The 17,679-nt window shown below is 37.1% G+C and overlaps 2 protein-coding genes across 2 annotated transcripts in view; one reads left to right on the top strand and one right to left on the bottom strand.

Moving 5' to 3' along the window:
* LOC124299284 (flotillin-2) overlaps window positions 1–17,679 on the bottom strand; it is a 510,013-nt gene that overhangs the window by 310,202 nt on the left and 182,132 nt on the right. The window lies entirely within an intron of this gene.
* On the top strand, window positions 5,029–17,527 carry LOC124299255 (glucose dehydrogenase [FAD, quinone]-like). The gene is made up of 6 exons (XM_046752334.1): window positions 5,029–5,498; window positions 6,815–7,618; window positions 11,718–11,882; window positions 12,557–12,709; window positions 13,837–14,205; window positions 15,212–17,527. The coding sequence occupies exons 2-6, from the start codon at window positions 6,827–6,829 to the stop codon at window positions 16,139–16,141; spliced, it is 2,409 nt and encodes an 802-aa protein (XP_046608290.1). The 5' UTR covers window positions 5,029–5,498; window positions 6,815–6,826; the 3' UTR covers window positions 16,142–17,527.

The following is a 17,679-nucleotide window of genomic DNA, read 5'->3' as shown; positions in this document are numbered from 1 at the left end:
CAACCATTTTTTTATATTATTTTCTAGAGATTTTTGCATATAAAAAGAGAATTTGAAAATTTTTATGAAACGGAGATATGTACACAATTTCGACAGTGATTTACTTCTCGTAGTAATCCAATCCATATGAATCAGATCAGACGGTCAAATATAAAACTAGGATTCACCTGGATAATTCAAGATTAGATTAGGGTTTAATCAGATGGTCGAAGATTATGTTAGTTTCCGCTATTATATGATGACAGATCAAGATAGCTTTCAATCACACGATTTTAGGTTAGATGAATTTTTAAATAGATAATTATAGGTCAGATCAGCTTTTAATCAGATTATTATATATATATACGTATATACGTATACTATATATATGTATACCAGAGTGCCTCAAAAAAGCTTTATTTTTTTCGATCGGCCACTTCATGAAACCATAGTTAATAACATAATATTGAACCTTACGACAGAAAAACGGCTTGTTACTATTTTTTAAAGGCCACGAGTTTAAATTTTGTATTTGCCATTTTATTAACATGTAAGAAATAAGATTTTAACGGTTGGATGGAGATTATTATATCTCTGTGCAATGGACGGAACTTCATATTAGAGCATTTGACAATTCATTCGGTTTCCTTCAAATCGAGGCGTCGTTGAACATTAAAAGTCCTACGATCTTTGAGATATTCAACATTGTGTAAAACGTAGTTTTTTACCTTGCGAAAAATTGGAATCTGAGATAAACTCCCGGTTTTTGGGACAGAATGACCATGGGTAAGTTTAACATTTACATACGTCGATGACCAATGTTTCGTCAAATCTTGGCATTTCAAGGAAAATGTCCCCTTTTAGATATTACATATTGTAAGGAGATATAAAATAATAGCAAATTACCTTAAAATTTCTGTCATAAATAGCATGTTTGTTTGTTGGATTTCACGTCACCTGGTCGACGAATAATTTTCACTCTTTCTTACCTGTAACAGAAAAAGTGTAACATTAGTCGAGCGAAAACTTTCCAAACTTTTTTCCGACCGTTTTTCGACTAGATTCTTCCAATTCACTAATACAGAGAAAAATTCATTCAATCTTCAAATCGCAACCTTATCGAAGTTTTACGATAATTCTGCAATGCACGCGTTATGCGCCGAACCGTTAATTATTTTGTAATTGAAACTCTGCCTTGATTCGACGTGAAATCGGGAGCTCGTCATGATTCAAAACCGCTCATTGAAAAAAAGAAAAACCGTCACGTGCGTCTGGCTGTCGACATTTTATCGACCGCTTACCAAATCCATGGTTTTTACACCTGAAACGCAAACGGCCTTGGGCTTCGATTGCGCTGGGATTCCCGTAGTGAATTGCTGGGGCAATTTCGCAGAATATTTCGATTTATATCATCCGGTTTTTCTTTACCGCAACGAAACTGTGAAAAATCGGAGCCGAGCTGTCTCGCGTTTTTACTGAAAAATTCAGTATCTACTCGATGGAATCGCCGCTCTTCACGATCAGTTAGAAATCAACTGAAGCGTTTACAGAAGTCTGTTTGATAATACTCTCGGTATTAGGAGGACAAAACATCTCACCAGATTCAATGGAGCAGCAAAGTAGTCTTACTTTTGGCAGAGATAGATTCGCGAATTTTTCTCACTACGTTTTGGTGGGTCATAAATAAATTCTTACCAGAAAAACTTTACAGTTGGCGAAGTTTCTTCAAACAGCGAAAATTTGAAAGCATCCACAAAACATATTAATTGTTGAGAACGAGAATTCTAGTCATTGTTTGCATTTAAATTTTGTGTGAAAATGTAACTTTTGAAAATTTCGTTTCAGATCACACAAATATTGAAATATTAATTTCCGTTGGACAATAATTTCGATACAGTTTTCTGCAGATTTGGCGACAGCAAGTGGAATTTAAACCGTTGGGTTGCAAACAAAATGACCAAATAGTACTAGAAGCAGAAGGAAAATATTGCGCGATAACTGAGTTTTTTATTCATATTATAATACGTAATATTATTGCCAAAATGTAGTACAGAAAAGCCTTGAATTCGGCAAAAACTATTTCAGATATAAGCCATTGAATTTTTGTGTTGTGAAACAGTAATGCCTATTGTATAATTCAATTGTATTGCACAGATATAAAAGATAGAAAATAATAGGCTTCAAGGTAGCGAAATAGCAAAAAATAATTACACACTCCTGGAATTTTTTTTCAATTTCCGAGCCATGTTAAGGACTTCAATGATGTGTCAATATATCAAACATTCCACAAGTTGTTTCTGTACGCATACAAAATTTTCTTTTCTTCGTCTGACGATGAAAATTGGAATCGCAAAAATGAGTACGTAAAGAAATAGTGCAAACATTGAAAATTTACTGAAATAACATTTCAAAATTACTCGTAATCATCATTTATTAATGCATGTATAAAATAACAATAATATTCTGAATTTTTAGATTTTTTTCCTACGAACAAATGTTGGTCAGAGTTTTGCTGTTGATGCTGAGTTGCGGGAATTTAATAAATTGTTACGTGACCGCGTTGCAATCGTTAAGGTTTTGCTTAAATGCAAATCATGCTGCTAGCGAAAGAATTTCGCACATTTTTAATAAAAAGGTAAAATTCAATGTTTGCAGAAAATTATGAAAGTCATAGTAGATTAGAGTGAGTTTTTTTAATCGAAGAGATGAATTCTCGAATTAAAAAATCGTGACGATGGTATTTATAAAAATATTCCGAGCTGTTTAGAGTCATGCAGTACCTTTACTCAGCAGAATGACAACGCGATTGAATTTTAAATCAAAGGTTATGGATATACGAGAAGCACTCGATAAAAATAACTTAAATTACGCTAAAGGTGATATATAATTTCGATTTTTATTTCTTTCTACCGAAAACATCGGTCAGAAATGAACTGAAATATTGTGCTGAAATATAATGCAAAAAGAAAAGCCAATCAAGTAATGCGAATACTTCTAAACGGCATAAATCGTGCAAAATATTTCTTACGACGCCGACGTCGTGAAAGTTCCATTAAACTATACTGCCAGCGAGTATTGCGGTGACACTCATGGACCATTTCAAAGTGACTGAATGAACAGTGAAGGCGTTAGTTTTATTGCCGCGCAAGAATTGTTCCGAAGTTGAAAGTTATTTCGCTCTTGGTTCATCTCATAATACATATGTAAAAAAAAAACTAGGAAATAGAACAGCACATCAGCCGAATGGAAAACTTTCTGAACTACTTTCTATCAATTTTCACTGTGGTTTACAATAACAGAAGATTTATATTTGTTGCTTGATATGTTTTTGCATAAATCAGTTTTCGTCAGCAGTTTAGGCAGAATTTAACACATGGATATTCTGACATAGTTTCACATGTTTTCTTATTCTTAAAGGATTCGCAAATAACTTCCATATTTTGTCAAGACCATTTCTAAGATCGGTTACATAATGTTGTTATTTTCTCTTTCATTTCATATTTCCAGCATTTCAAAGAAGTTGAATTTACACAAATCTGTATATGAAACATTTTCTAAGCTTTGAAAATTTCAATTCGAAATATTTTCGTCAACTCTGTAACAAGCTTGATAAAATTGCATGCATTACAATCAAGGAAGAAACTGATTTTTTTTTTCATTACTTTCTAATATTTACTGCCGTATTTCTGAAAAATGTGATCAACAATCAATTTTATTTTCCCCCTAATTCTTAGATGTTTTTTGAATTTTTCAATGTTTTCCAAATTAACTGAACACAGATTTTGGTAAGTGATTGGTGTCAAGAAATAAAAAAAAAAATATCATGGAATAAAACAAGCTGCAATTATGAAAGTGTTTAAATCCTTTTGAGATCACAATCGTTCCATAAAAAAATTGTAAAAATGAAATATTACAATTATACATAATTATACAATATATGATTATACAATTTTCTCATAAATTCTCAAAAATTCTCATAAATTCTTAAAAATTTCTCAACTTGACAACGCAATTGAAGAATGCCATTAAAAGTCGGGCTCATTGTCGCTTCACCTTTTCCATTGGAACAAAATTTTATTTACAGTGTAGCGAATTTTCGGGGAAAAAAGGACGTGGAATAAAAAGAATCATTTCGAAAACTTGTTGGCCGAAAATCGTTACTTTTTATTGATTATGCTGCGGGGTAATTATACATGAAATATTATTATATTCATGAGCTACAACAATCTCTAAAATAGAAAAATAGAAAATATCGAAGTTTTGAACGAAAGCTCACATATCGATACTTTGTTTCAAATAACTTCAAAAATTGTCAATAATCTATTAGATTAGTTATGTATGACTCCACGATGGTTTATTTTACATAGAAAAATATTTTCTACAAAATCACCGAAGCAGATTGTATTTTTTGTCACTTGTCGATCTTTATTGATGTCACTCCAATGTTGTAAAATAAAATATTTAACGATGTCAGCGTGATAAAAAAAAAGCCTTGTAGTAAATTTGTATAAAATAGTCTTTCGAATAAAATGAGCCATTGCAGAGTGAAATCTAACTGTACTAGATTTTTAGCCTTATTGAAGCGATCTGAAATGAAGCATCGACGTCCAATGTTTATAATTATAGACGTTTTTATTTTTGCATTTCCGAAGAGATCTTCGCAGCTTGCTGATACGATAATTCGATAAATTCTGGATTTACAACTGTCTGACATAAAAATTAACGAAGAGTATCGGATTTTGGTCAACCACACCCGGAAATCCGATTTGACGTATAACGTGAATTTAGTGATCGACTGGCCGGCGGTGGAGGAAATCTAACTGAACGATAAATCGATCGGTCACGGGCATGATTCCCTGTCTTTCGGTGCGGTGGCGTAACTCGGAAATTTTTTGCTCTTTTTTCATGTTTCTCTCTCATTTTCTTTCTCTCAAATGGCTGCAGACGAGTCGCAGCGATATCGCCGCGTTTATTGCTCCAGAAGACCGGGAGCGAAATATGCCGGGCTTTCTGAAACTCTCAAGCGGTTTTTACTCGTTCCAGAACTCAGACACGAGCGACATTCGCTTGTCTCAACTCCTTGGAGAAGCATTTCGCCCGCGAACGGCATCGTTCGAGTAACGCCAGGAAACGAGTCTCCGAAATTAGGAAAATTCTTGTGACCGGAGATAGAAATCCGGCAGTAATTTTTCCCGTGGTGGTTTTTCTTGGATGTGATAAAATACGTGACATTTGTTCAACGCGGATCAAAATTTTTTCCTTTTATCACACTTACGTACGAAATTCGCACAGAGATTTTGAGAATGTCGGTTGATTATCAACGCAGAGAAGTGTTTCTAAATGAAATTGAATGAAGAACTTTGTGTCAAGTTTTTCAGCTTGAAATTAATATTTATATTCGACGATTTATTAAATAGTCATTATTCAATACGCTACAGTCGATTGTTTGATTAAACGATTTGTGCTCACGGTGAAGTGGGAAATTATCTTCTCAGTAAAACTTTACAACTCAACTAGGGGTAAGTTGAATTCGGAAATTAGTATTTTATCAACTGTTTATGGAAAAGACGATTGTTGCATCGATTTGTCGACTAGCGTTCACGCAATTCCGAAACCCAGCCTAAACAATAATTGAATCTTGTTTCTTTAACGAAGTCAAGATTTATATTTTTTCTCAATTTCGTTCGCTCGTTAATTTTTTATTCACGGTTCGAAAGTTTTCGGATTTGATTGAAATTGAATATTTAGACCGGGGGCTGGAACTTGGAACTATTTCAAAAATGTGGTATTATGTGAAATTACTTGTGCTGGAAAGGTGAACAAAATTGTGTAACTAGAGTTCAAAAACATCACCGCAGCATTTTTTAAAATATATACTTCGTCAATTTCAGGAATCGTAATGCAAACTAAACAAACTTGACTGGTTTGGTGTAAGTTAAAGTTTTTCAAGCCTGAAGAGTTGACAAATTATTATTCCCAAGTTCTTAATTTTGAATTAATTTTTCTATTAGTTAATTTCCCAACGAGATTCCTAACACTTCAAGTGTTTATAAACCAAAACTTAGACATCGCTTTTTCATTTAAAATCGCGTCGTAACGGTAAAAAATCGATCAAGTATCGTTCGATTTTACCTCACGACGGCTTACTTTTTTTAAACACTATTTCACACAAATTCACTGGAACTGGTTTTTGCTGTGAATACTCATTATTGTATTGTTATTTTTTTCGTCAATATCAACATTAATAAAATATTTAAAAATTAACTATTTGAAAAATAACCAAGATTAATGCAGTGTTGAGCTCTTTCATTTCATTTATTTTATTTTTTGTTTTACAAGTAAACATCGTCTAAGAGTTACTTGATCAGGACTGTGTTAGGCTCCAAAGTAGTCAACTGATTCGTACAACATTTACTCAATCTAGGTAATATTTACTTAGTTTGATTGAAATTTCGCTTAATTTGAGTAAAATTCATTCAAATGGAATGAGTACTTTGGTGGTTCAAAAATCCCGTATTATTTGAATCCGAATATCAGCCGGCATTGTGGCAACTGAAAGTGCATTTGGCTGATTTACATTTTTGTCTCATTACTCAAAATTGGTCGACTATCCATTATCTCCAATCGTTGACAACGCAACAAATCTTGATCCGCGAAATATATCCCGAATTGCACAAAGCCTAGGAGAATTCACCCTATGTTGAAGTGGCCATGTGACATTTCGTGGAAGCCACTTGGAAGCATAAACAAGCAAATAGATTTTTCCTTGGTGATAAGCAAACCGTCAAAAGGTTGTCAAGAAGGATAAAATTTGTCAACAATAACCGTGTTTCAGAATTTTTCCGCAATGTCGTGGGTGCCGCCGAACTTGGCGCAGCTCTGCGAGCCGCACACAACAGTGTCGACGTGTCAGCCAGCGACTTACATGTTCTTGGCGCTAGTGGTGCGGCTGTTTGGCCAGACGAAGGATAATCGCTTCAACCACTTACACGGGCCATCAATGTACTTTTCGCCGCTGCTCGATAGTCGCGGAGAGCAGCGCAGTACGCATTCGGCGGATTTCAGCATCAACGGTGGAGGAATGACCAAGGCAGAGAGCCGCGCGAATCCGCTCAACACGCACGCCGCAGGTGCAGTGAGGCCTACAAGCGCCGCCAGCGCCCCTTTCGGGAGGCCACTGAAGCTCTGCGCGCTGCGCAAACCCGCTGCGCAGCCCGCTTACGCCGAGGAGCCGCTGTACCCGCCGCTTTCCTACCATAAGAACGCCGAAACGGAAGCAGCACCTCGGCTCGCGATGCGACAGATCGCCCAGATCCACGGCGAAGTCGCGGATGACGTCATTCCCGTGGTAGAGAGCTCGCGGGACAACGTCGGTGCCAAATTTGGGACCGGATTTGCCATGTACGACACCTGGAAGCAGAGCATTATCCTCAGGAATTCGGACGACATCGTCACTGGCGAGTACTCAGAGAATATCAATCACGTTATCGCCTCACCGCTAGCAGATAGCGAGCCTGCGGCTTCCGGACAATCTTTTGGTCAAGGCTTCGCCGCCGAGGAGTACGACTTCATTGTCGTCGGCGCTGGCTCTGCCGGCTGTGTCGTTGCTAACAGGCTGTCCGAAAATAAGCACTGGAAGGTAGGTTAAGGCCTGTACCGAAAGAAATTTCTATTTGTGGTTAGTGTACAGTTTTTAGCTGCTGTCATTTTCCACGGTAGCCAGAAAATTTGGTACAAGTCTATCCAATTTGATTGTGGTCACTTACAGTTTATTTTCCTGTTACTGTTGTCGTGATTTGATCTTGGTGCAACGATGAAGTGACATTAGGGCCTTCACAGTGGAACAGAATTGTGAGCTAAACAAACAGATTCAATGTTGCAATGCCCAGAAGATATAATACCGGACCCAATACTGTCTATTTACCTTCGCGCATGCTTTGAGCGCCGGAATATCGAGACAAAAAGAGATAGAACGAGAAGGAAGAAAGTGTGACTTGAAGACGTTAGAAGACCTGTGTATACAACACTGGAAAAATAACACAGGTCTGCGTGCAAAAAACTGCATAGGTGTTTTTATACTGTCTCTTACAGATTTTTACTCACCGAAACCGTGAAAAATTCTGAAAAACTTCCATGGCGTCAGATTATTTCTTGCACTTCGTGTTTGTAGTTTAATTTAGAGTGAAACTCTCGTTCAACTAGAAATCTAGTGTTCTAAAAATCCTATGCAAAAGTGATTTCCTACTTTCATTTAATATGTATTGGAGTGAGACTCAAGAATAAATACAAACATGGAAACAGAAAATGGTAAGCGCCATCGTGTTCCGAGAGTTATAAAAAAATCAAGGAAAAGGTTTCATAAGCAAAAAAAAATGAACACGGAATTTTAAGTACATTTCATGAAGTAATTGTTTGTTTAATTTTATAAGAAATATTGTTTAGTTCAACCTAATGGAATGGTGGTTGTTTGCATTATTCTTATGCTTTTTTTATGCAAACATCTTGTACTTTGCAAAAATACTGTACGTGATGGAGGAAAATGGAAGTCATTTTTGGATTCAGCACACTCGAAAGTATAATTTATCAAAAACATCCCCTGCAGCTGAAATAAGTATTTTTTTTGCAGACCTGTGTGATTGACTTTTTTCTAATTTATCGATGTTACATAGCAAAATTACATTTACATGTAATCAATTGAATAGTTGGCATTATTGCAAATCTAGAAACACGGTCGTATTTTGAGCGACGACTTATCGAAGCGTAAGGGTGAAGATTAAGAAGCGACAGCTAGTTATGATACTCGAAGTTGTAGCGGATGATTTTTTCCGACAGTCGAGGCCAATTGAATTACTTGAAATTGCGATAACCGAAGTTCTACGGTATTGAAAACTAAAATCACACTGAAAAATTACTTGGACTACACCTTTTTGTATTCCTAACAATATTCAAACTATTATCATAACGATATACATTTCACCAGAATTTTCTAGTAACAAAAAGAAATGAAGTTTGTCCCAGTGTAAAATCAAACTTCAAACAAGGTCAAACTCCAAGCTCTTTCTATTTAGAACAAATTTTGACTCCCATTCTAGTTTCATGGAATAAGTATTTTTTATCGATTTAGGTTCATTTTGTTGAATAGGTTCCTGAAGAATATTTGTCCATATAATCTGAAAAATTTACTTTCTCCAAGAAGCTATTAACGTCCACAATATTTCTCTTTTAAATAGTAGATTATTCTACAGTAATCCTGGTAGCACAGAAACAGAAGATGTTATTTAATTTCCACTATGATTATTAATTACCAAACTATGCGATTTATTTTTAACCAACAATATTATGAGACAAGTTTTAGATTGCTGAAAATTCGATGATCTAAATAAATTAAATTTTGCAAGTGATTTTAATGTTAAATTTTAACGCGTTTTTTTATTATTACTTGATTTTTTTTTTCGTTTTTTGTTTGCAAACACGATTTTGTCAATAATCATTAAATTTTCATTTGGATAGCAGCTTTTCTGCTTCCTGGAACAAGAATAGCTGTGAACTAAATTTAGAGCGATGAGAAAAAATGTTTGACGAGATAAACATTTTGAACTACGCTAATTTCTGACGTTGTTTTAAACAGTGTCTATAATAAGAATTTAGAAAATAGTATTAATAAAACGGACAGGAAAATGCTTGTCTTAGAGAATGAGATCTCGAGATGAAATGAATAAAAACAGAGAATACCGTAGATACGTGAAATTGCTGACAATACGGAAAACATGCAGAAATCGGACTTATTATTTTTCTTAATATCACAATTAAATTTTCTACTGTACTTTTACACACCTGACAACGTAACTTTGCATAACAACACGTACAAAAGTGTGAGCCTCACACAAACAGGTTACTCTTTGGTGCAAGCATGGGTTATTAAATCAAAATCAAGCACGTAGGAGTTCCTGAACTACGGTACTACGGTACTTAATGTGATCAACCAATGATTTAAAAGCAGGCAGATGTAAAAATTTATAATTTGAATATTAATAAGTAACGAGTAATGGATTTACGGATGTTTCTTGTAGCAAATCCTGTCCACAGTGAATATTGGTAGGAAGTATTTTTGAAAACAGGAAACACCGGAACTGATAATGAGTAATTTGTAGAATGCTAACTTTTGCAACTTTTCCAAAAAGTTACTTCCGGCCTACTCTCGATATAGACAACTCAGGATTTTGTTTTTCAGGTCCGAGAGCTGCAATCAAACAAACTTCAGCCGCGTCTGAATTAGTTCCAAGACTTTAATTTGACTTTCTTTAAAGGAAATATATGTAGGAGCATGGAGCCTAAGTGTCGAAACAATCTTGAGCGTAAAAAATTCAGACAGCGTTCCGAATCAAGAGGGAAAAGAAAAACGCCGTGTTAGCAAGTCGTGATGCAAATACCAGTTACAACTGGCACGACAGTGTCATTGCAGACTCCATGAAAATATCTTTACTATTTTACTATCGTTCTATTATTCACATTACACATTGTACAAACATTGTTTGATATGAAAAGATTTTTACGGCGATGAATTTAAATCGTACCACAAAATTGTCGCCTCGCAGTCTCTACCAAAGAAATGGAAAAAAAAAATCTGAACCATATATAATCAATTCATCACAGTTTGGAAAATACGCACGAGAAGCTTCTGCTTAAATGTAATACATCGCGAATACAGATGAAGGAAAATATCAATGTTTGATATATTGAACGCAAAGGCAAGAATAATGATAAAAGCATTATGGATTGTGGCTGTGAGTGACTGTGCATACTGGAAACATGGATCGGGACAGCAATTAGTGTAGACATACCTATATGGGACGCAAAATAGAGAATTTCACGGCTACACAATGCGAAACAGTGTATAGCAATCGATTCGTTACATTGGCCGGTAAAATTTATGCAACGAGGGAAAGTTGTCAGCGTTCTGTTCAAGTATAGGACAAAACTTTACTGTAGTGCAAATTAGCGTCGTGGAATGTCCGAAAAACGCAAACACACAACAATTTTCGTTGCACAATCGTTTGGATGGTAATAAAGGTAAAATGCTGAATACCGTTCTGTAGTGCAATGATTAAACACTACGGTAAGTTGTGTGTTTCTATTTTTTTTTTTTTTTTTTTCGGTAACAAATCAACCAGTCAATTTCTCGCGATCAGCACTGAACCTCGACGAACAGACTGTACAATATATTGATGAGATAAGATGTTTAAGATTTCACATGATTTGGAGAACGTTACGCGACTTTGAATTTTTTGCCCTTCAATGAACGTGGCCACAAAATTCATCAATCAAACAATTAAACAATCTTTTTATACTACCACAATTTCAGATGTTTTTGAACTGTGCGATGGAGAAAGTTTTACCGTCAATGATGTGAAATATCGTGTACAGAATATTTTCTCACGTTGAATGAAACTGTTTTTTTTTTTTTTTTTTTTAATTGTTTTATTTTTGTGTAGAAGTGTTTTTAATTCCTGTTCCTCATAGTTGTAAAATGTTAATAATACAAGATTGACGAACGCTACACTTGTATTCTGCACGATGGACGCACTTGTGAAGTACTTTCTATAATTACGCCGTCCGTTCACCTTGTTTGCAATAAGATCGACATTGGAGTAGGAAGGGTTGCCGTTTATCGGGCGTAAGGTGAACAAATTTATCAGTCACGCTAACGTTGCTATTTCTCCCTGTTTTGTGGGTCACAGGTTCTGTTGTTGGAGGCTGGTATAGATGAGCCTGAAGTTGCCGACGTGCCGGCATTTGCGTCGATGTTACAAGCGAGTAATATCGACTGGATGTACCGTACTCAGCCAGAAAAACATTCCTGTCGAGCAAGAAGAGGCAAGACTTGTCCGTGGGCTCGAGGCAAAGTAAGTTGCTAACAAAATTTGATTCTCTCGTTCACACGAAACTGTAGCTGTATGAAGATCTCCAATTTCTTTGATTAAATGGGGGGGGGGGGGGGGTATTCCAACATAGGATTACAGAATGTCGGTAATACAGGAACCTCAGTTACGATTCATCATAGTCTTTATACATCTTTCATCAGCGCTGTAAGATGTCATTCAAAATTACCCAATTATTCTTGTAGTCGGCAATTAGGAAAGAAAGTATTTATATTTTCGGGCACAACCAATCAGCTATTTCGGTAACCGCGGAAATAGGAAGAGGATGTGTTTGCAAAATTGTTAATTTGTCAACGTTCAGGAGTTGGGGTTTTGAAACAATAGTGTATTTACAGTTGAACGTGACATTTATAAATGTATGTCGTTTCTTCCCTTGTCTAGCAGTCTGATATTTGCTATGTTTTCTATTTGTCTTGTTTTTTTTTTTTTTTTAATGACACTAAGTAAAGTCCTCATTTTCCATATATATCATAAGGTGTTCAAAACCGCTGAACTGATTACGATATGGTTTTTTTTCACCCCATGGATTATTTATCGAAGATAGTTTTAGGATTACATATTTTATGAGGTTATTGTTGAGGAGAGCTGAATATCGAGTAGTCAGGATAATATTTTAATGCTCGTCAAATGACGTTCAGGTCATGGGAGGATCAAGCACAATCAATTATATGATCTACATTCGAGGAATGCGAAGCGACTATGATGAGTGGGAAGCTGAAGGCAATCACGGTTGGGGCTACAAACACGTTCTTCCGTATTTTCTGAAGTCGGAAAACAATGAAGATCCAGAGGTATGTATTCAACTGGTTTGGCTCTCTGCAGCGATTACCGATTGTACTCAAGAAACTATTCGAGATTTCATGGAACTTACGTACCACCTGGTGAATTTGAAATGACAGCAGGATATGTAAGAGAAATAAATGAATTGAACAGTGTACCGGAAAAGTTTTTCAAGAAATCAAGGAATCAAATAAATTATGCAAGATTCTAAGAATGCGTTGTGATTTGCATTATGTATTAAAAGAAATGTGTTAACAAATCATACAATCAAATTCTTCACGGCAGACATATTGTGAGAAAATCAAGTTTTCAACATCGAATTTATTGTAACAACATGGAATATAATTTAAGATTCCTTGCGCCGTTTCTTTCGGGAATTAGAACCGAAATGCGTATGTGAATATTTAAGGTTAAACCAGAGATTCGATGAGTTACTGACCGTGTGAATTGATTTCGCAGAGAATTTCAAATTCAGATATTTTTTTTTTTTTGCGCATGCGTTTCATCTATTCAGCGTCAAAATTGAATTTCGTTGCAAAATAAACTGAAATGAATAATAACGTATCATAGACCGGCATAACCTCAAACGCTCGTAACTTTAACTCTATTAAATTGGCGAGCCTGACGAGCGAACGAAAATCAGGTGATAGTTTGGTCCAAGTAGCCAATGAAATCAAATAATTTCGCGTATGTGAGCTGAGATTTGTTCGTTTTATGAAGTCATAAAAGAAATGAGGTAAATGAAATAACTGAAATCGTATCATATCAGATCGCTCACAAAAATATAACTCATACTTTGATCGACGATGACCGTTTCTTCGTTCGGGTGAATAAGATTCAACTTTTTTCTGCACGTTACGTTTGGGTACTCAGTTTCAGGATTGAATTTGGTCACGAAATGAAAGAAAACACTTGATAACTTATCTCGACTCAGCATAACTTCAAACGCTTCTGAATTTCATCCGATCAAGTTGGCGAGACTGACGAGCAGACAAAAATCTAACCCCACTTTGGTCTAATCGACCAATGACACAAACTAATTCCGCTCATGTGCACTCGATGTATAGTTTGTTCGTTTCGTAAAGTCATGAATGAAAGTGACAAAAGTAGAATAAAACAATAAATCATTTCATTTCAGATCGTTCACAAAAACCCGAAATACCACAGCAAGGGTGGCTACCAAAACGTCGAGAGGTTCCCGTACGCAGACAAGAACGTGGGGATTTTGCTTGACGCGTGGCAGGAATTGGGCTACAAGAAAATCGACGCGAACGCGAACCAGCAGATAGGAGTGATGAAGCTGCAAATGACGTCGATCCACGGCCGGCGGCAGAGCACGAACGGAGCGTTCATCCGACCAGTGCGCTACAAGCGACGTAATTTGGAGGTTAGGACGCAGGCTCACGTGACGCGGATCGTGATCGACGCGAAAACGAAGCGCGCTACGGGGGTCGAGTACAGCTCGACGAATACGGGATTCCGGAAGGTGGTGCTGGCCAGAAAAGAGGTGATTTGATTCTTTTTTTATTTCCAACTTTCCGAGCAGCGGCAGGTTTTAAGGAAAAAAATAGAAGCAAGTTCAGAAGTTTTCACTGGATCTCAACGTTTCGATTCATAACGGTAGAAAAGAAAAAAAAAGTCGAAATGTTGATGTATTGAGAACAAATCATCGGATTTTCATGCTTATAGTCTCAATCGACGCAGCTGTTCTTAATTCTAGTGAAAGAATGGATTTCGAATTTGATCGGTTTAGTGGATTTCGAGTTTTTGATTTTTTGAAAACAAGTTAGTAAGAAAAATTTAATTGACCATTATTCAGGAAGTGATCAACAGGTTTTTATAACATTGATCTGGAGCGACGTGGTTCTTTTCAAATTGCAATTGTTTGGGTTTTGGATTCGATCAATCCAGCAGTTTCTGCATTATTCAAACAAAAGAATGGAAAACATACATCGTATGTAATCGTGTTTTTGAGCTCGGTACGCATCCCAGAATGAAGTTCGTGGTAGATTGGCACATCAAAATCAGCTAGAGCAACGACTTGTTTATTTTTCATTTTACTCTTTCACGTAAAAGTCGAACAGTAGTAGTCAAATGTCTAATAATTAAGGGAGTGCCCTGATCAGTTTCGATGTGACGTCTATATCTCCAAATATCAGAGTCCACGTATTTTAAACGCGATAAAGGGTTTAACAGCCCTATTTTATGCACAATTTTGAACAAAAACACTCCAACAAATTTTCATTTCACGCAGAAATAAGTGAATGGAACGGATTTTGCGAAATCGCAATAGTAAATTCGTGGAATTCATGCCATTCCTTTATATCAGCGTCAAATGAAAATGTATCGGAGTGTTTTTGTTGAGAATTGTTTATAGAATGCGGCTGTTAAATCCTTTTTCACGTTTGAGATATTTGGAGATACATACGGCAACGTCGAAATCGACTAGGGCACCGCCTTAACAGGACTCTCTAACCCAAACAAGACACGAATAAAAATATGAATGTAAACAGGTGATCCTGAGCGCGGGGGCGATAAACTCGCCGAAGATCCTGATGCTCTCTGGTGTGGGGCCGAAAGAGGAGCTGTCGAAGCACGGGATCAAGTTGATCAAAGATCTGGCCGTGGGCCGGAACCTGCAGGATCACGTGACGATGAACGGCATAGTGATCGCTCTGAGCAACAAGACGCGTACCGACAAGCAGGAGAACGAGGTGAAACACGACGTCTTCTACTACAAGCAGGCCCAGATGGGTCCGCTGTCGGCAACGGGGGCGCTGCAGTGCGGCGTTTTCGCGCAGACGCTGTACGAACACGGCTACGACAAGCCGGACATCCAGTATGCCTTCGACGCGAGCAACGTCAAGGACTACCTGGCGGATCCAGGTGGCTTCGAGGAAACCGCGGTGACGCCGTTGTCCTACTATGACGCCATCAACATCCGGCCGATTCTGCTCAGCCCGAAAAGCCGCGGCGTGATCAGACTCAACGATACCGATCCTCTATGGGGACAACCGCTGATATTCCCAAAATACTTCACGGCCTATCCCGACCTCGAGAGCATGGTCGCTGGGATCCGCATAGCACTGGATCTCTTCGCCACTTCCGCGTTCGAAAAGCACGGCATGGAGCTAGTCGACGCTCCGCTTCCCAATTGCGAGAAGTGGAAGTTCAACACCGAGGAGTACTGGGAGTGCGTGCTTATGGAGTACACTGGTACCATTTACCACCCTGTTGGCACGTGCAAAATGGGACCGCACACCGACGAGAAAGCCGTCGTCGATCCCGAGCTCAAGGTTCACGGCATCAAGGGGCTTCGAGTTATTGACGCTTCCATCATGCCCAAGATCGTTAGGGGCAACACCAATGCTCCGACTATCATGATCGCCGAGAAAGGAAGCGACATGATCAAGGAAGACTGGCACCATCATCATCATCAATGATTGATATTCAAATCGTACAGACTCAAGTGCAGTTCATCTGTTGGAATTGCATGGTACTGCAACAACGATCGAAGATTAAAAAACTTGTTATATATGAATAGACCGAAGTGTCTGAATTGAAAGATGGGAAAAGTGAAAAAATCGCTTGACAAATCTTCAGCAATTATGTTGTGTGCGCTGATGATGGTGAACATGAATGTAATAACGTCCCTGTTGTCTAATAACAATGATTCGAAGCAAATTTGATTTTACAATTTGAATGTTCAAAGTGATTGAACGCTGATATTTTTTATCCGATTCTAATGCTTTAGACTAATTTTACCCATTGCTCAGATTCGGACAATACAGTTTTACAAACATGCAAAAAATCTTACGTTATAATGTAAAAAATATTTTTCCAGGAGATATTTGGAGACTTTTACGATGAACAAAATAATCCCAAAACATTAGAATCGTGTCAAGAAACACCAGAGTTTAAACATTCACACCTTTTCTTAAATTACTCATATCTCAGCTTGTGTTATTCCGATTTGTTCCGATTCATTTCGCATTATATATGGAAGGGGATATTGTTTCGTTGGTGTTCACCGTCACCGGCACAAATGACACTGCTGGAGATTTTTTAAACTGTTCTTACTATGTTCCTATATTTTGATTGAGTCAGTGCGGTCAATTTCTTCCTCAACTTCCGACGAACCGGTTACAATCATTCTCAAAGCTAAACGCTGTATCTCAATGTTGACTATTTTATTACGTTGTATATTATCAATCACCATTTGTTATTCATTTTATGGTTGTAGATGGGAAGACGAGCTGCTGTTTTCACTCTCTTTACAACAATAAAGTACTAGTTGTTAAAGCGTTCTTTTCTCTTCTCTCTATCGTTTCACTTCCTTAATCATGTTATATCAACGAGGTTGAAGTTTGCGAACATTTGAAAGAACTGGCGATATTCTACAATTTGCTAATCGTGCAGAAAGATGCATTAAACGTGAAAATTCTAATAAATAATGATGAACACACTCGGTTTGCTCCTAAATTACGATCAGTTATTTTAATTTTTTCTTTGGAAAAACCTACAAAATTCAACCTTGTTCGTACCTACCAATACATTGTTTCCGGCAGACGAGAAGTGTGTCCGGTTCCACCATCGTGGCCATGACATAAGATTGCGTCATTTGAAAAATGCTCACGTATTGCCTTGTCGATAGTCACATATGTGAACGAGGAGGTAGAAAGTTCCGAACAATATTTATCTATCACAAAACGTTTCTGCTTTCTTATGCAGTACTAATAAACTGGCTTTTAAAAATTATGTAAGATTCGGGCATCGTTCATGCTAATCGCGGGTTTGGTTCGTACGAGGTTTCTAACTAGTCACCAATCTCCAAGATCGTTAATTTTCACACTGGGGGAAAAACTTTCTTCCAGCGGGCGAAACTCGCGGTTCTATTTTTACCCGTGACATTAAGCAATCAGGTTTCATACATTTTTTCTTTTTTTGAAAAACTGATAGTGATCATTCAGGGAGAGAATAT

Source organism: Neodiprion virginianus, chromosome 2 (genome assembly GCF_021901495.1).
Source record: "Neodiprion virginianus isolate iyNeoVirg1 chromosome 2, iyNeoVirg1.1, whole genome shotgun sequence".
In the NCBI taxonomy this organism is placed as follows: Eukaryota; Metazoa; Arthropoda; class Insecta; order Hymenoptera; family Diprionidae; genus Neodiprion; species Neodiprion virginianus.
Note: the sequence above shows the minus strand (reverse complement) of the source record. Positions and strands in the feature narration are given on the sequence as shown.

Coding starts and splice junctions, on each gene's coding strand:
- LOC124299255 (XM_046752334.1), top strand. CDS start 6,827: ATGTCGTGGGTGCCGCCGAACTTGGCGCAGCTCTGCGAGCCGCACACA. Junction 7,619..11,717: donor CCGAAAATAAGCACTGGAAG/GTAGGTTAAGGC, acceptor TGTGGGTCACAG/GTTCTGTTGTTGGAGGCTGG. Junction 12,710..13,836: donor AAAACAATGAAGATCCAGAG/GTATGTATTCAA, acceptor ATTTCATTTCAG/ATCGTTCACAAAAACCCGAA.